Source organism: Macaca thibetana, chromosome 12, assembly GCF_024542745.1.
Source record: "Macaca thibetana thibetana isolate TM-01 chromosome 12, ASM2454274v1, whole genome shotgun sequence".
Classification (NCBI taxonomy): domain Eukaryota; kingdom Metazoa; phylum Chordata; class Mammalia; order Primates; family Cercopithecidae; genus Macaca; species Macaca thibetana.
The window spans coordinates 34,692,344-34,709,803 of NC_065589.1; the positions used below are offsets into that span (position 1 = coordinate 34,692,344).

At 41.3% G+C, this 17,460-nt stretch overlaps 1 protein-coding gene across 4 annotated transcripts in view; it reads left to right on the forward strand.

Moving 5' to 3' along the window:
- The window catches only part of PLEKHM3 (pleckstrin homology domain containing M3), a 205,454-nt gene that overhangs the window by 108,984 nt on the left and 79,010 nt on the right, over nt 1–17,460 (forward strand). For all 4 annotated transcript variants that reach the window (XM_050752639.1, XM_050752640.1, XM_050752638.1 and 1 more), the window contains one exon: nt 15,243–15,306. In XM_050752639.1, coding sequence (XP_050608596.1) covers nt 15,243–15,306 — 64 coding nt within the window. The remainder of the gene's footprint in view (nt 1–15,242; nt 15,307–17,460) is intronic.

Below are 17,460 nucleotides of genomic sequence, written 5' to 3' on the forward strand. Positions count from 1 at the left end.
TCAGTGATTTTCTTTTCTTTTGTGTGTGTGTGTGTGTGTGTGTGAGAGAGACGGAGTTTGACTCTTGTCGTCCAGGCTGGAGTGCAGTGGTGCCATCTCGGCTCACCACAACCTCCACCTCCTGGGTTCAAGCAATTCTCCTGCCTCAGCCTCCCAAGTAACTGGGATTACAGGCATGTGCCACCACACCCAGCTAATTTTGTATTTTTTTGTAGAGATGGGGTTTCTCCATGTTGGTCAGGCTGGTCTCGAACTCCCAACCTCAGGTGATCCTCCCACCTCCGCCCCCTAAAGTACTGGGATTACAGGCATGAGCCACCGTGCCCAGCTATTTTAATAATTTTCTTTTTTTCTTTTTTTTTATTTTAATAATTTTCTAACTGGAGATCCTACCTCCCCATGGCACCCCTCCTCAGTCCCTCTAACATATGTGCTACTGTAAAATGGTCTTATTAGACAGTGAGTAGTTCAGCTACCTACAGGATAAAGCAACACTCTTGGATGGGTTTTCAAGGTTCTCTGTCATCTGACCCTGACCTACATGCACAACTTTAACATCCACATGGTTCCTATGTGGATCACACCACGAGCCAGAATCTTCCACTGTGTTGCTGATGGACCACAGCCACCCCAGCCCAGCCAAAGTGACATACTCATTTCCTTGACACCAGCTGCCTCCCAGTCCTCTCAACTCGACTTGACTTGGCTTCTCTTACTTTAAAGCCAACTCAAGTGCTGCCTCTTCCCACCTGTCTTCAGTAGCTGATCCCTTCTCTGGTCTCTTCCAGCAGTGATCATCTGGACCACACATTTGGCACTTAAGGGCTTGGATGGTTTTCATCTCCTTATGTATATATCCTCTCTTGCTGGCTAGATCAGAAGGCCCTTAAAGGCCACGATTGTCCTCGAAACCTAAAATAGAAGACCACACATGCTAGCGGTGCAATAAAACCTTGTTAATAATCGTAATTATGTGTAGAATAGTTTACTGTATATAAAGATAATTATGATTTCATTAGTCACAAAGTACTTTCCCTTAAATATATTATTTGTTCTTTACAGCAGCCCTTTTAGATAGGTGGGGCAGATGGTATTTAGAAAGAAGAGAAAGCGTCACTAAGCATCAGGGAAATGCAAATCAAAACCACAAGGAGATACCATCTCACCCCAGTTAGAATGGCTATTATCAAAAAGACAGAAAATAACAACCACCAGCAAGGATGTGGAGAAAAGAGAACTCTTATAAACTGTTGGTGTGAATGTAAATTAGTACAGACTCTATGGAAAACAGCATGGAGCTTCCTCAAAAAACTAGAAATAGAGCTACCATATGATCCAGCAATCCTACTATTGGGTGTATAGCCAAAAAAAAAAAAAGGAAATCATTATGTCAAATGGATATCTGCATCCTCCTATTTGTGGGGATCCCACTATTCACTGTGGAAGTGTCCATCAAATGGACAAAGAAAATGTGGTAAATATACACAATGAAGTACCATTCAGCCATAAAAAAGAGTGCAATCCTGTCATTCACAGCAATATGGATGAGCCTAGACAATGTTAAGTGAAATAAGCCAAGCACAGAGACAAATACTCCATGTTCTCACTCATATGCAGGAACTCAAAAAGTGGATCACATAGAAGTAGAGAGTAGAACAGTGGTCACTAAAGGTGGGGAAGGGTAGAGGGATGAGAGGGTTAGGGAGAGGTTGGTTAACAAATACAAATTACAGTTAGAGAAATAGGTTCTGGCATTCTATAGCACTGTAGGGTGAATATAGTTAACAATAATTTGTTGTATATTTTCAAATAGCTAGAAGAGTACATTTGAATGTTCCTGCCATAAAGAAATGATAAACGTTTGAGATGATAGATGTGCTAATTACCCTGATTTATTATACATTGTATAATGTATTGAAATAGTATATTGTACCCTATCAATACATATAGTCATATGTCAATTAAAAATATTTAATAATAATTTTTTAAAAAGAAGAGAGGCCAGGTGCGATGGCTCACACCTGTAATCCCAGCACTTTGGGAGGCTGAGGCAGGCAGATTGCGAGGTCAAGAGATTGAGACCGTCCTGGTCAACATGGTGAAACCCCATCTCTACTAAAAATACAAAAATTAGCTGGGTGTGGTGGCACACACCGGTAATCCCAGGTACTCAGGAGGCTGAAGCAGGAGAATCACTTGAACCCAGGAGGCGGAGGTTGCAGTGCGCCGAGATAGCGCCACTGTACTCCAGCCTGGCAACAGAGTGAGACAACATCAAAAAAAGTAGGAAAGAAAGAAGGGATGGAGGGAGGGAGGGAAGGAAGGAATGGAACTATGACTCTAAGATGCTACACTCTGAGAGTGTAAAGGAAGGCAGGGAGGTGACAGACAGTGGTGTCCCTTGAACAGGGAGGCGGATCGCTGAGACAGCCACTCCTGTGCTCGTTGGCAAGCTTGATCAGCCGTGGAGAACCAGGCATGACAATTGGGTTAGTGCCAGCAAATGCATTTACTCCAGGTCAGCATTTGCCAGACCTTCCTACGTCCCATACCTGTAAACTTAAAACAAAAATGCGAAGATAACTATAGGATTGCCGTATAAATATCTTTAGCCAAAACAGAAATAAAAACGTGACCCTCTATTTCTCACCATCATTTCACATAAGAACATAGTAATACTAGAAAAAAAAATAGGCAAACTGCTTTAGAAATCAAATAGCTTTTTAAAATCAAGTAGATTTAGAAATTGTTCTACATTTTTTTTTCTCTAAAATTTTTCTTTGGACTGCTAAAAACATCACCAGACTGACACCAGCTGTTTGGACTAGCTTTTCAGAAATCCCAGTTTAAGTCGTATTTTCTCTTCTGAGTGCTGAAGTGAAATCCAGCCCAGGGAAATTTATGTGGATGCTTCAGTATTTCACATTCTCAATCATCAAAAATGTGATTTGGGGGCTTGGGGTGCCTGACAAATCCACAACCCATTATGGTATAAATGTAAAACTCATCTCTCTCCAGCACTAGTTAAGGGCAGTAGGCAATATTAGGCCTCTTTCCCTGGTTGCTTAGGACAGAATTGTGTTCTCAGGGAGCATTTGCTCCTACATGTTTGTCAGGTTAAGTCCTTGACTTAGACCATTCCGAAGCAATTTAATGGCTTGGCTTGAGAGTCTCAAGAGAATACCCAAAGTGATTCTTCTAAGCCATCTCTTCCTGTCTTTGGTCTCACATTTTATTTGAAATTATGATTATATCCAGCAGGAGTTCCCACTGAAATATCAGTTTTACCGAATGGTGAGAAATTTCTATTATAAAGATTGCCATTTTTATTAACACTGTCCCGGTGAATACCAGAAAAAAAATGTGTGTGGGGTGTGTGTGTGTGTATGTGTGTGTGTGTGTGTGTGTGTGTGTGTGTCCTGACAGACTCTTGTTGCTTCCTCTTCCTTCAAGCAAAATTTAGCAGCTTACTCTGCTCTTAGACCCGTCTCCATAAATGTCACTTGATTTACTAAGACAGCCTTCTCCCTCCTTCCCTTGTTACGCCAGAAAAAAAACTGTCTTTCTAGTGAGTTCACTTAGCTGAGGCTAAGTCCAAAGGTTGGAATGCTCTTTGGCCGTCTAATAACGTCTTAACCTTAATATGTCCAAAACTGAGCTCCTAGTATTCCCACCCACCCGCACTCACATTGCAAACCACTCCTCCTGCAGTATTTCCCATCTTGCTTCATGGCATCTCTGTCCATCCAGTAATTCAAACCAAACACCTCTCATATTCTACATCCAGTCAGCAAACCCTGTCAGCTTCAGCTTCAAAATCTATCTACTTTTCACCACTTGCACTGCTGCAGGTGGGGTCCACCATCACCTTTTGCCTGAATTATTCCAGTAACTGGTCTCCTGCACCACCCTTAGCCCCCTTCAGTCTGTTCTTAAGACTATAGCTAATGTATAAATTAGATGAGTCACTCCTGGCCCAAATGAATAGTTTCACCTCGCGCTCCAAGTGAAAGCCCAGGGCATACCTGGTCTCATCTCCCATTACCTCTCTGCCTCATCGCCCACTACTTTCCCCTCATTCACTTTGTTCCAGTCACACTGGCCTTTTTGTTGGTCCTTGGGCATACCAAGCTGGCTGCTACCTGAGTTTCCATCCTTGCTTTTCCGTTCCCTCTAACTGCTGAGATTGCTTCCTTTTTTTTTCCTTTTTCTTTTTTTTATTGGTTTGTTTCTCAGTGTGAAACCAAGCTTGCTTCCTAACTCCTTTAGGTCTTTGAGCAGCCATCACTTAATGAAGCATCCTTGACCACTCTGTTTTAAATGGCAACACAGTGTCTATTTGCACCCCACTGTCCACCACACATGCCTTCTGTCTTCTTTCTCTGCTTACTCATCACCATAAAACCTGGTATTTTATTTTGTCTGTCTCCATCTCTTAGGCCATCAGGTGTGAATGTAGACGTTTTGCTTTGTTCAAACTATGCAGCCACATGCACTGGCTCTGCCCTTTCTACTAGATGTAAGCTACGAAAGGTCATGACTTTTTATCTGTTATATTCACTGCTTAGAGCTATACATATCGTGGGGGCTAATAAATACTTGGTGAATAAATTAATTAAATGAATGAAGATTCTGCCCAATTTGGCCAAACTTATTTTTTCTCTTATTACAAAAGAATACTGTTCATCATAGAAAACAAAAATAAGAAAGCCACCCATATCCTACCACTTTGATGCATATCCTCCCAGACCTTTTCCTCTGCAGATGATTTTTCCCCATGAAAGCTGTTTTTGTTTGTTTGTTTGTTTGTAATGGAGTCTCACTCTGCCACCCAGGCTGCAGTGCAATGGCTCGATCTCGGCTCACTGCAAGCTCCGCCTCCCAGGTTCATGCCATTCTCCTGCCTCAGCCTCCGGAGTAGCTGGGACTACAGGTGTGAGCCACCGCACCCAGGCCTGAAAGTATATACTGTACATACTATCCTTAACCATTTCACTTAGTATATTGTGAACATTTTTATGCTGATAAATATTTGTCTAAACATCATGAAATGAGTGAAAATGGTGTTTTGATATGTGGGCATACCTACATGTCATTGATCTTGGAAGAAGTAGGTGGGGATTATTCAGTGTACTCAACAAAAGATTGCATGAGCAATCTAATACTAAATGAGCTGGTAGAACCACTTCATATCAACACCCCCTCTTCTCCCCTCACCGCCTAAAAAATCAAATATATTAGGTAGAAGGAATATCTAATACAGAGAGAAAAGATTGCATGCTGTTGTAAATCAAATACACTTGATCTGGGAGGGCAGTTTATTAAGAGCACATCTCTTATGGCAGAATTTTCTGTTTTGTTTTGTTTTTTTTTCTTTTTGAGACAAGGTATCACTGTTGCTCAGTGCCGTGACATGACCACAGCTCACTGCAGCCTCGACCTCCCAAGCTCAAACAATCCTACTTCAGCCTCCTGAGAGCTGGGACTACAGGTGTGTGCCACCATGCCCACCTAATTTTTTTATTTTTTATTTTTTGTAGAGACAGGGTCTCACTATGTTGCTAGGGCTCCTCTCAAACTCCTGGATTTAAGGGATCCTCTGCCTCAGCCTCCCAAAGTGCTGGGATTACAAGCATGAGCCACCCTGCCTGACCAAGGCGGCCTAACTCTAAAAGCACAATCTACACAGACTGGAGTTGCAATGTCTCTGAACTGCATATGAGGAATATCTTACAAGCAAAATCTGAGACTGAAATGTGCAAAGTCTGGTTAATACTGAATTTTAGAAGAATAAGTCTATTTTAGCAAAAATATTAGCACTAAATTAGTCTCATTAAAGACCAGTAAGTATTAGCTCTTCAAACTTGCTGATAACACTTCTTTAAGCTCAGTAAATGAAAACAAGTCTTTATGTTTTCTGTAAGATTTAAGGTTACTCAGACTTTTGTGGCTACTTTTCCAGTTAGCTAGTTAAAAATTTCATCAGCTGCAGCTGGGGCTTTAGCCTTAACAGATTAGCTGCAGAATCTATCAGGACTCAGAAATAAAGGAGGTCATTTTGGTAGTTTTGATAGCAACCATTCTTCTCATTCTACTTCAAGAATTCTTTTCCATTAGATGACTTCTAAAAGTATGGTTTTCGAGTCATCTATCTTCCTGATATCCTAATAGCTCCTCCCTCTCCCTTCTTTTTCTCCAGAGATCTAATTCAGCAAATTATGTATATACCAGTATCAGCACTGTAAAAGGGTGCTACAGACTGTCTGCAGTGTCATTCACGACTAAACAGATTTGAAAACTTTCAAAAGGAACTCTGGGAAGTTATACGTTAATTTTACTAATCTGCATAGATTCATAGCTCTTATTTACTCAGAGATCTTTCAAAAAGCCAGGATGTTATTTTCTCTTATTCTGAGATTAAATGAAATATATAAATTCTCTAAAATCATTTTCTTTTTTTTCCTTTTTTTTTTTTGAGACGAAGTCTCACTCAGTCACCTGGGCTGGAGTGCAATGGTGAAATCTTGGCTCACTGCAACCCCCACCTCCTGGGTTCAAGTGATTCTCCTGCCTCAGCCTCCCTAGCAGCTGTGATTACAGGTGTAAGCAGCCACCATACCCAGCTAATTTTTTTCTTTTGTATTTTTAGAAGAGACAGAGTTTCACCAAGTTTGCCAGAGTGGTCTTGAACTCCTGACCTCAGGTGATCCACCTACCTTGGCCTCCCAAAGTGCTGGGATTACAGATGTGAACCACCATGCTCAGCCTCTAAAATAATTTTCTAAGAGAAAACAAAAATAAAACTCACTGCAGGACAAGTGTTATATTCTTGCAACTGTTAAACACCGTAAAAATTTGAGCTAGGTATATAACAGCTATGATATAATCTATCATTTTTATAATCAGATGCCACAATAATCACAATTAAAATTACATCCCAAATATTTCCACTCGAGGCTTTAGATTGTTGCTAAGAAACTTAAGTACGATTTCTGAATGAGCAGGTAAAAGAGACCCTTATTTCCTGTAACTACCTGCCAAGATACAATATCTGGTGCAATCTTGCCATTTTTTCAGCCAATGAGATTAGCAAAATGAGGTACCTAGAAAAGTGATTGAAGCTTGTTTCTTTCACATAGGCTGCTATCGAAATATGTGCCTTTGATTTAAAATTGTTTTTCCATTAGCTCAGAGTATGGCTGGACATACAAGTCCTGTCCACATCCAGCCTAATGTAACTATTTCAGAAAGAGTTTGCAGCTCATATCAAGAACACCAAATTGCATCTCCCTGGGGATGCTTCGTAGTGCTTTTTGCTGGTTTCGGTGTGGGTGTATGTGCCCTCCAAAGGAAAGACACTGGCCATCTCGACTTAGTACAAATTACCTACCCTGGAGCACATATTCTTGGAAGACAGTAAAACTACATGAATAAATGGTTTCCCTTTTAAAATTATTCCTTATGCATCTTTATCCATATTCTTTATTTAGACCCTTATCATTTAGAATCAAATTGTGGAGTTTGCTTTTGGTGTTGTGCTATCATTTTAATTTTACATGTGTGTGTTGTGGGTCTTTTCTTTAAAGCCTAAGATATTTCCATTGCAAATTTTTCCTCCATTTTAATCATTGAGTCTTTAAATGCGGGTTGTGCATCTCTAAGAACTGAGCTTCAGGAAAATGGTAATATTATCAAATCTATCAGAACCTTGCAAAGGGTCTGCCTACTTCACAGCCTGACCCAATCCCTTTTTTCTCGTGAGCACTGGGGCTTGGTGGGAGCTGAGTTGAACTTCTCAGAAATTAGTCAAGTTAAATGAGTCTTGATTTATTTGACTTAATGTCATGGAACAAAATGGAATGAGGCCCTTCTACCTTTTTGTTAAGATTACTGCCTTTGATTTCATAGGCAATTATCTCTGCATTTTTAACCCCAAGTACCAGCTACATCATATAAAGGCTCTGAATCATATATGACCTTTTTCCTTTTTAATTTTCATCTTTTCTCACCTTTCTCATTAGAGCAATCTATAAATGAAGCCTAAGTTACCTTCCCAGTGTGTCAGGCGATTCTGAAGATGATAAAATAGAAAATGTTAGCACTAGAAGCGATTGTGCTAGTTGGTTTTCATGATCTTCTAGCACGTTTCTTCAATGTTTTTTGCTACCAGGAAACTCGGTAGTGCTACCTGCTAGTGATACCATTTCCTTTGATGGGTGGGTGAAGTGTGGAGTTGACTCTTCTTATTTATTCTTTGGCTCTGGTGTCAGGGCTTGCATTGGTATAAGCAGGGCTGCCCACTGCAGAAATGCTGCCAGACATGATGATTAATAGCCCTGCAATACAGTGAAGTCAGTTAATGCACAGAAGGCCCTAAACACAGCAGCCTCATATGCAACAAGGATCCTGTTTACTAAAGGACTGCTAAACCAGATAACCTTCAGTTAGTTTGTAGCTTTTGGTTCTTAATATAATGAAGGTTATGGGTTAAATTTAATAAATTAGTGATTACTTTTTTTTTTTTTTTGAGACAGGATCTTGCTTTGTCACCCAGGCTGGAGTGCAGTAGCATGATCATGGCTCACTGCAGCCTCAACCTCCTGGGCTCAATTGATCCTCCTGCTGCAGCCTCTTGAGTAGTTGGGACCACAGGCATTCACCACTACCCCCAGCTAATTTATTTTATTTTTATTTTTATTTTTATTTTATTTTTAATTATTATTATTATTTTTTTTTTGAGACAGAGTTTCATTCTTATTGCCCAGGCTGGAGTGCAATGGCGCGATCTCGGCTCACCGCAACCTCTACCTCCTGGGTTCAAGCGATTCTCCTGCCTCAGTCTCCTGAGTAGCTGGGATTACAGGCATGCGCAACCATGCCCAGCTAATTTTTTTGTATTTTTAGTAGAGATGGGGTTTTTCCATGTTAATCAGACTGGTCTCGAACTCCCAACCTCTGATGATCAGCCCACCTTGGCCTCCCAAAGTTCTGGGATTACAGGCGTGAGCCACTGCTCCTGGACCCCCAGCTAATTTTTGTATTTTTTGTAGAGACGGGGTCTTGCTATGTTGCCCAGTCTGGTCCCAAACTTCTGAGCTTAAGTGATCCTCCCACCTTACCCTCCCAAAGTGCTGGGAGTACAGGTGGGAGCCACTGTGCCCCATTGAGTAATTATTAATCTTTTTTATATAACATTTTAGTAACAACTTGAACCGTTTCAGTTAATAAAATACTGTGTGTAGGGAGTGTCCGTGTGTGTGCGCGCACGTGCGCACTGTGGGGGGAGTGTGTGTCTGTATGTTTTCCTGCACGCACATGCACATGTGCAAATGTGTGTATTTGAAAGAGCTTCCAGCTGGGTCCACATCCCATTTCCTTTAGGCCTTTTGAAGACCAGTCTTCATCAATTATCTCTACTTTTGTGTCTTCTGCTTTTGTTTCTATGTAGCTTCTTTTTTTTTTTTTTTTTTTTTTTTGGGACGGAGTCTCGCTCTGTCACCCAGGCTGGGGTGCGGTGGCCGGATCTCTGCTCACTGCAAGCTCCGCCTCCCGGGTTTACGCCATTCTCCTGGCTCAGCCTCCCGAGTAGCTGGGACTACAGGCGCTCGCCACCTCGCCCGGCTAGTTTTTTGTACTTTTTAGTAGAGACGGGGTTTCACCGTGTTAGCCAGGATGGTCTCGATCTCCTGACCTCGTGATCCGCCCGTCTCGGCCTCCCAAAGTGCTGGGATTACAGGCTTGAGCCACCGCGCCCGGCCAGTAGCTTCTTAATGTTAGCGTTTAAGTATGCCCAAGTCTCTCTTATTTAAAAAAAAAAAAAATCCTTTCTTTTTTTTTTTTTTTTTTTTTCTGAGACGGAGTCTCACTCTGTCGCCCAGGCTGGAGTGCAGTGGCCAGATCTCAGCTCACTGCAAGCTCCGCCTTCCGGGTTCACGCCATTCTCCTGCCTCAGCCTCCTGAGTAAAAAAATCCTTTCTTAGTCCTACATCCTTCTTTAGCTGTGGCCTGATTTCCCTCCTTTTCTTTAAAGTTGACTTCATAAAAGAGTAACCCACAATCCTCACCCCTCTCCAGTCTTTCCTCCCCCTCCACTGAAACCACCCTGTCTGAGGTCACTGATGGATTCCTGCTTGCCAGCAGGCACTTTCCAGGCCTCATGAGAGTCTTCCTCACGTTATCTGACCTCTCCACTACTGTTGATGCCATTGACCACCTTCTTCCTTCATGAAATTATCTCCTTCCTTGGCTTCCCTGGTGCTGGCTCTTCTGCTCTTTCTCCTCCCTGTCAACCTACTCCTTCCCAGTCCTCTTCCTGTTTATCTACTCCTAAATATTAATAGTACTCTTTCCCCCGGAGCCAGTCTTTTCTCATGTCCCAGCATGTGCCCCCCTGGGCTATCACTTTTTCTCAGGGCTTCACCTAAAACCTATAAGCTGGGGGCCCACAAATCACGCACTTGGACTCACAGGTGACTCCACTTGAGCCTTCCAAAGACAGTTCCAACATCTGAGCTACCCTTTCCCCCACCAAGACAACTCCTCTTCCTTAGTCCTGTTTTTCAGACCCCTTTCTACTAATCAGAGTTTAAGGCAAACTGGCTCTGGGAATCTACTTTTCCCATTCATTTCCTAAAGGACTCCCGTCAGGCCCGCTTGTAGGACCTCAGCCACAGCAGAGGAAAGCCCTTGGAGTCACCCAGATGGGAAGTTGCCGCAGCCCACGCTTTCCCAAGCTTGGCTTTTAGGTCCATATTTACCCTGAGTTTCCCTGTGTTTGGTCTTCCTAAAGAAAATATTTAGAGAATGTCTTGCAAATTCAGTCTGCCTTAGGGGAAACAGGAATAAATGGCAGTGAGCGTAAGTTATCTGGCCCTGCCTTGGAAACCCTTACCTCCTCTAAGCAGAAGACTGAGTCCCTATCTCTAAACAGCTGCAAAAAAACCTTTTTCTTCTTTTATTTACGTTAAAAAGCATTACTATAAGAGATGCATTTTAATACCTACCAGTCTTCCCTCTCAGGAAATATATTACCATATTTGACTTTAGTGCTTTCATACTACAACTCCCGTCCTCCAGGGAGGAAAAAAAGATGATTGGCATTATCTCTCTTAAAAGTCTTTATTTTTAATGGCCACCACTAAATCTCTTGGACACAACATCTTCTCCAGACACAATAAGCTGGGCTCCTTTATCTTTCCTGCATATATTGCATTTTCCAGTTCTTTGTGTCTGTTATGACTGACCTCATGTAAATTATAGTATTAGACATTGAAGCGTGATGGAGAAGACAGTAGAGGAAGTGTTTCTGGAGGGGCTTAGAATCTCATATAAAAGGAGAGAGAAAATAAACATATGTGAAATATATATACACAAAGAAACATTAAATAAATACATAGCCACTTTAGCTTACTGTACAAATAATGTTGAAGGAATATCAGAGATGATCGTGACCAAAGTTGGTTAATTTTTGTAAGAAGAATAATGAATCGTGTTTGGAAGCAAGAAGGACCCTGCCTAGTAAGGAGAAATTGGAAATTCTCTTTGTTGTTCATCAGTTGTATTCATTGAAGTATTCATCTCCGGCATGTAGCACAATGCCTTATTTTAGACACTCAGTAAGTACTTGTTGACTATATGATTACCGACTGGGCATAGTACTCCAGGAAGAGTATGCCAGTATGATTTGGTTTGTAAATTTGTAAATAAGTCTGATATCCTGTATATCCCTAATCATAAAAATTTTAGAATTTTAAAGCAGAAAGGATTTTTAAGTAGCGAAACATTACAGATATGCTCTCCTGCATTTGTCCCTGCCATAGATCATTTCATCTTCCTTTTAACTCTTTCTCCAGCTGACCTATGTTTCTACAAACCTGAAGAAGAGGCAGGAGCTAGTCTTGAAATGATTTTGCAGCCTTCTTACTGGACTCCATTTCTTAGCACTGCTGCCACATTGCTTTCATTTTACTTTATTTAAGGGATTTCATTATTAAGCATTTACCTTTCAGTAAGATTATTCCTTCCATTTAGTCACCCCTAAACATCCTCTGTCTCTCATATTGTCATACCCTGCTCCCCTTGAGTCCCACTGAAAGACTGCCCTAGTTTTCCTTTCCTGCAGATAAGTTTGGGTCCTTGGATCTTGGAACAGCGAAAGGACATTAGTGAAACAACTGGTGAAACCTGAATAAAGTCTATAATTTGCATAATGTTAATTTCTTATTTTTGATCAATATGCCATGGTTGGGTAAGATGTAAGCATTAAGGGAAGCTGGATAAAGAGTATGAAGGTATGAACATTTTACAAATACAGAGAAATGTTAAAAACTGAGGAAGCATATGTGAACATTCTAGTTATTTTCAAAAACATACTTTTCAAAATATAATGAGAAAATTGCAGACTACCAAAGTACACTTTTAGATAGTTCTAGATTGTAAGGTAAACAAAGTAAAAACAAGCACCCCTCGTCTGGGTTCAGCCACCTTCCCATTCAGGTTTTTCCTCACTCCATTCCCTCCATTCCCATGGCTTCAGCTGTCCGCTCTGTGCTCCCATCAGAAGTGCCCTGAGTCTTCTACATCTGAGGCCCAGATCCATGCTTGTCGTTCCCCACACAGGCACTGGATATTCGGCACATGGGAAGCTCAGTTTTTTATTCCCTCCCCTGGAAGCCTACCCTCAGTTGGCCAATGGCATCACCATTCTGATCCCCAGGCTCTATACTTCAGGGTCATCTTAGACCCCCTTCTCCTTTTTCACTTATTCCCAATGTTCTCACTTCTTCCAAAAAGTCTCCGGCATCTACCCACTCATTCCTTTCACTGTCCGCTTGCCTACCCTAGAACAGACTCTCACATGCTTTGTCACCTGTCTGTAGTCTCTCCACCCTCCCTGCTGCCTTCAGAGGCATACCAGTGTGGCTTTCCTGCCTCAAAAAGCATCAGTGGCTCTATACTGCTACCGGCCTAAACTACAGTAATAAACATCCATCCAGAAGAGATGTGCATGATATTACTAAATTAGATGGTCAGCTCAAACCTACCTCCCTCCTTCCCCCACCCCTAGCCCCAAGAAATTAGAAGGAATGTAGGCCTTTGGAGTCAGAAAGTCCTGGCCTTGAATCTCGGAAGACATCCCTTGATCATTTCTGTCATGTGTTTGTGTTTTTGAAAATGGAGGTTGATTACATCTCATGGTTCCTCCAGAGACCATGGTCTACCTTCCATGACAGGGGCCTTCCTGTGGAGAACCTAATCCTACATGAAGGAATTGAGTACTTTTCCTATGCCCTACCCAGCTGTGCTGGGCCTGTGCTCTGCTTCCTGTCACAAGTGCAGCCCTGAACCATTAGAGGTGAAGGGAGCCCAGCCTTAGGAACTGCATTCAGTTTCCCAGAATATAATGCCCTTGTCACTTGTCTCATTCCTGTGGGTGAAACAGTGCTTTCCAGCAGAATTCTTCAGCGACTTTCCTACTTTCCAGGAGAGGTCCTTACTAGAATACACCTACCCCAGTCCTCCGTCCAGTCAGGACTTCGTCTAATTGGTTCAGTGCTCCATTTTCAGTAGTCTAATACAGTGCCCGATATGCAGTATGTGCTTAATCAATATTGGATGGATGGAAGGATGAATGATTTAATATCTAGGATTTGGCAACTAATGCATACTTAATTGAAAGACTGAATAATGATTTTTCCAATGAGCAAGATTATTAGGCCAGTGGTTCTAAACCTTGACTGTACTAATCACCAAGAGAGTTTTTGTTTTTTTTTTTTTTGAGACGGAGTCTCGCTGTGTCGCCCGGGCTGGAGTGCAGTGGCCGGATCTCAGCTCACTGCAAGCTCCGCCTCCGGGGTTTACGCCATTCTCCTGCCTCATCCTCCCGAGTAGCTGGGACTACAGGCGCCCGCCATCTCGCCCGGCTAGTTTTTTTTTGTATTTTTTTTAGTAGAGACGGGGTTTCACCGTGTTAGCCAGGATGGTCTCGATCTCCTGACCTCGTGATCCACCCGTCTCGGCCTCCCAAAGTGCTGGGATTACAGGCTTGAGCCACCGCGCCCGGCCGAGAGTTTTTGTTTTCTTTAACACTGATTTATGAGCTCTACCCAGGCATATACCCTGTTGTTTTCTAAAAGGTCTCCAAGTGATTCTAATAGACAGCCAGGGTTGGAATCCACCGTGTTAGACTACTCAAAAAATATGTACCCCATGCATAACTCTTTATCATTTTCAATTACCACATTGTATTGTAATTATCAGCTTCTGTGTCTTTCCCTCACTTGACTTTATGCTCCTTGGCCTCATACTGGGGCTGTCTTCCTAATGCCTGGCATAGTGCTTGGCATATAATGAATAGTCATAAATGTGAATTGGATAAATTGGTGGTTTCTTTCATTTAAGACCCAAGAAAATTGCATAGTACCAAATAAGACAAAGAGAAAAATGCTAGTATCATGGATTTTGTTTTGGGTTTAGTTTGTGTGTATGTTGTTTTCCAGTCATCTACACTTTGGTAACCTGTTTGCTTGCCCATGATGGGTTATTTTTTTCTGTTCATTCATTTTCATCTATTCAGATGCTGTGAACAGACAGCAGCTAAAGATATTGGACTTTGTTGAAGAGTCCTAATTTAAAATGTCTTGTCCCATTATTCTCATTTGTACAGAGGTTCTAAAATTGCCATCACTATACATATGAGAGGATAGTTCATTAATGTGATATTCAGTATCACTCCTCCTCATTAATGAAAGCCATAGAAGCCTCTAGACACGAGTGGCCACTCCAATTTTTCTGAAATCCAAAATCAGTATATTTAGATATAGAATAATACAGCTAGAAAGATATTTAGAGACATCACATTAAACCACCCTCATTCTGCGTGAAGAAGCTGAAGCCAGGTGGGCATTTGAGGACTTGGCAGAGATCACACAGCTTATTATGAACACAGCTGGTACAAGAAACCTGATGTTCTGGTCCTCAGGCCTGGGCTACTACACAGTGCTTGTAGCTCTTAAGATTACATTAGAAGTCAAAGATCAAACTTTTACCTCCATTCTGGTGTCGTATTGGGAAGAAAAATATCTGAGAAAAAGATATTTCTCAGAAGGCTTAGGAGGAAAAGTATAGGTGGAAAGTAGAGAGGGCAGAGGAAAGGAATTCTTGAATGAGACTTTGAAACTTATCAGAAAAATGTGTGTTTTGGCAGCACCGCAGTTCACTTGTCTATCTGCCCTTGTTTTCAGAATTTTCCCCAGAGAATACCTCCTTCAACAGATCCACCTGTATTCCCTCGCCGACCTGCAACAGGTAAGCACTCAGAGGGGCTGTTTCATTTTCATTGTTTTCCTGGAGAAGTCTCTTTGTCGACTTTGGTCTTTGCCATCATTGGGGTAGTTTTCATCACAAACCCTGATAATTCTTATTCAGAATGGGGGGAAAACTTAGTATAAAAAGATATATAGGACAATACCAAATGTTGGCAAGGATGTAGAGAAACTGGGGCTCTTATACATTGCTGATGGGATGCAAAGTACGTCAGCCACTTTGGAAACAGTTAAAAAATTAAACATAGAGTTACCATATGACCCAACAATTTTACTCCTAGGTATATACCCAAGACAGCTGAAAACATATGTCCACAGAAAAACCTGTACACAAATGTTCAGAGCAGCATTATTCATAATAGCAAAAAAGTGGAAACAACCCAAATGTTCATCAGCTGATGAATGGATGAACAAAATGTTTTGTAGCCGTATAATAAAATATTATTCTGCCATAGAAAGAAGTGAAGTACTGATGCATGCTATAACATGGATAACTCTTGAAAACATCATGCTAAGTAAAAGAAGCCAGACAGAAAAGAATACATACTGTATGATTCTATTTACATGAAATGTTTAGAATAGGCAAATCCATTGTGACAGAAAGTACATTAGTGGTTGCCAGGACCTGGGGAGAGTAAAGAAATAGGGAGTGCCTGCTCATGGATAAAGAGTTTCTTTGGAGGCTAATGAAAGTGTTCTGGAATTAGACAGCAGTGATGGTTGTACAGTCTTGTGAATATTCTGAAAACCACTAAACTGTTTACTTTAAAAGAGTAAATTTTATGGTGTGTGACTTTTACCAATTAAAAATTTGTATGAAAAGATGTAAAAGGCTACAACTTAAAGTATAATAATAATAAATAAATTAAAAAAAAAAAAAAAAAAAGAAAGAAAAGATGTAAAAGGCATTGAATGTGTTAAGCCCTTGACTTGTGCTCAAGCCAAAAAGTTGAATGGCTTTTAAAGTTTAGTAAAACATAACATAGCATGTAAGAGTTGAAATCATCCTTTTATACTTTTATTAGCACATGTACTTTTTTTTTTTTCTTTCGTTTGTGAGACAAGAGTCTTGCTCTGTTGCCCAGGCTGGAGTGCAGTGGCGTGACCTTGGCTCGCTGCACCCTCCACCTCCCAGTTTCAAGCGATTCTCCTGCCTCAGCCTCCTGAGTAGCTGGGATTACAGGCATGTGCCACCACACCTGGCTAGTTTTTGTATTTTAGTAGAGATGGGGTTTCACCATGTTGGCCAGGCTGGTCTCGAACTCCTGACCTCAAGTGATCTGCCCACCTTAGCCTCCTAAAGTGCTGGGATTACAGGCGTGAGCCACCATGCCTGGCCACACTTGTACTTTTAATGATTGACCAGATTAGCAGCTAGGAAGAAACTGGCCTCTTGTGTGTTCAGCCCAAAATTCTAAATATGTTAAGCTTTGGTTAATCATTTAAATCAACAACTCACTCCTAAGAACTGTTGGACACTAGATAATGATTATTTTAAGAGTTCATTAACTAATAATAATAATTGTGACAACTTTCAGTGTATCTCAAACTGCTGTGATTCTGTTCTTTCGTTGTTGTTTTCCTCTCTGGTTGTTTTATCCAGAAGAATTTAGGTCAACTTAAAAACCATACTTATAATAACTTCAGTCATTTTTCTGGCTTTAAATTACTTTTCAAGGATTTTTTGTGTCTTTTAATTTAATAACTTAAGAATTTTATGTTCTTTTTGTCCCCCCAGAGCTAGGAAAGTTATTTATTTATTTATTTATTTATTTATTTATTTGACAATCTCACTCTGTTGCCCAGGATGGAGTGCAGTGGTGTGATCTTGGCTCACTGCAACTTCAGCCTCCTGAGTTCAAGCAATTCTCGTGCCTCAGGCTCCTGTGTAGCTGGGATCACAAGCGTGTGCCACCAGGCCCGTCTGATTTTTGCATTTTTAATAGAGACAGGGTTTCACCATGTTGGCCAGGCTGGTTTCGAACTTCTGACTCAAGTGATCCACCTGCCTCAGCCTCCCAAAGAGCTGGGATTACAGGTGTGAGCCTCTGCTCCCTGCCAGAAAGTTATTTTAAATTAAATGGCAGACATGATGTTAGAGCATTTAATTGGAGAGCTCTAAGAAAAGACTAAGGTT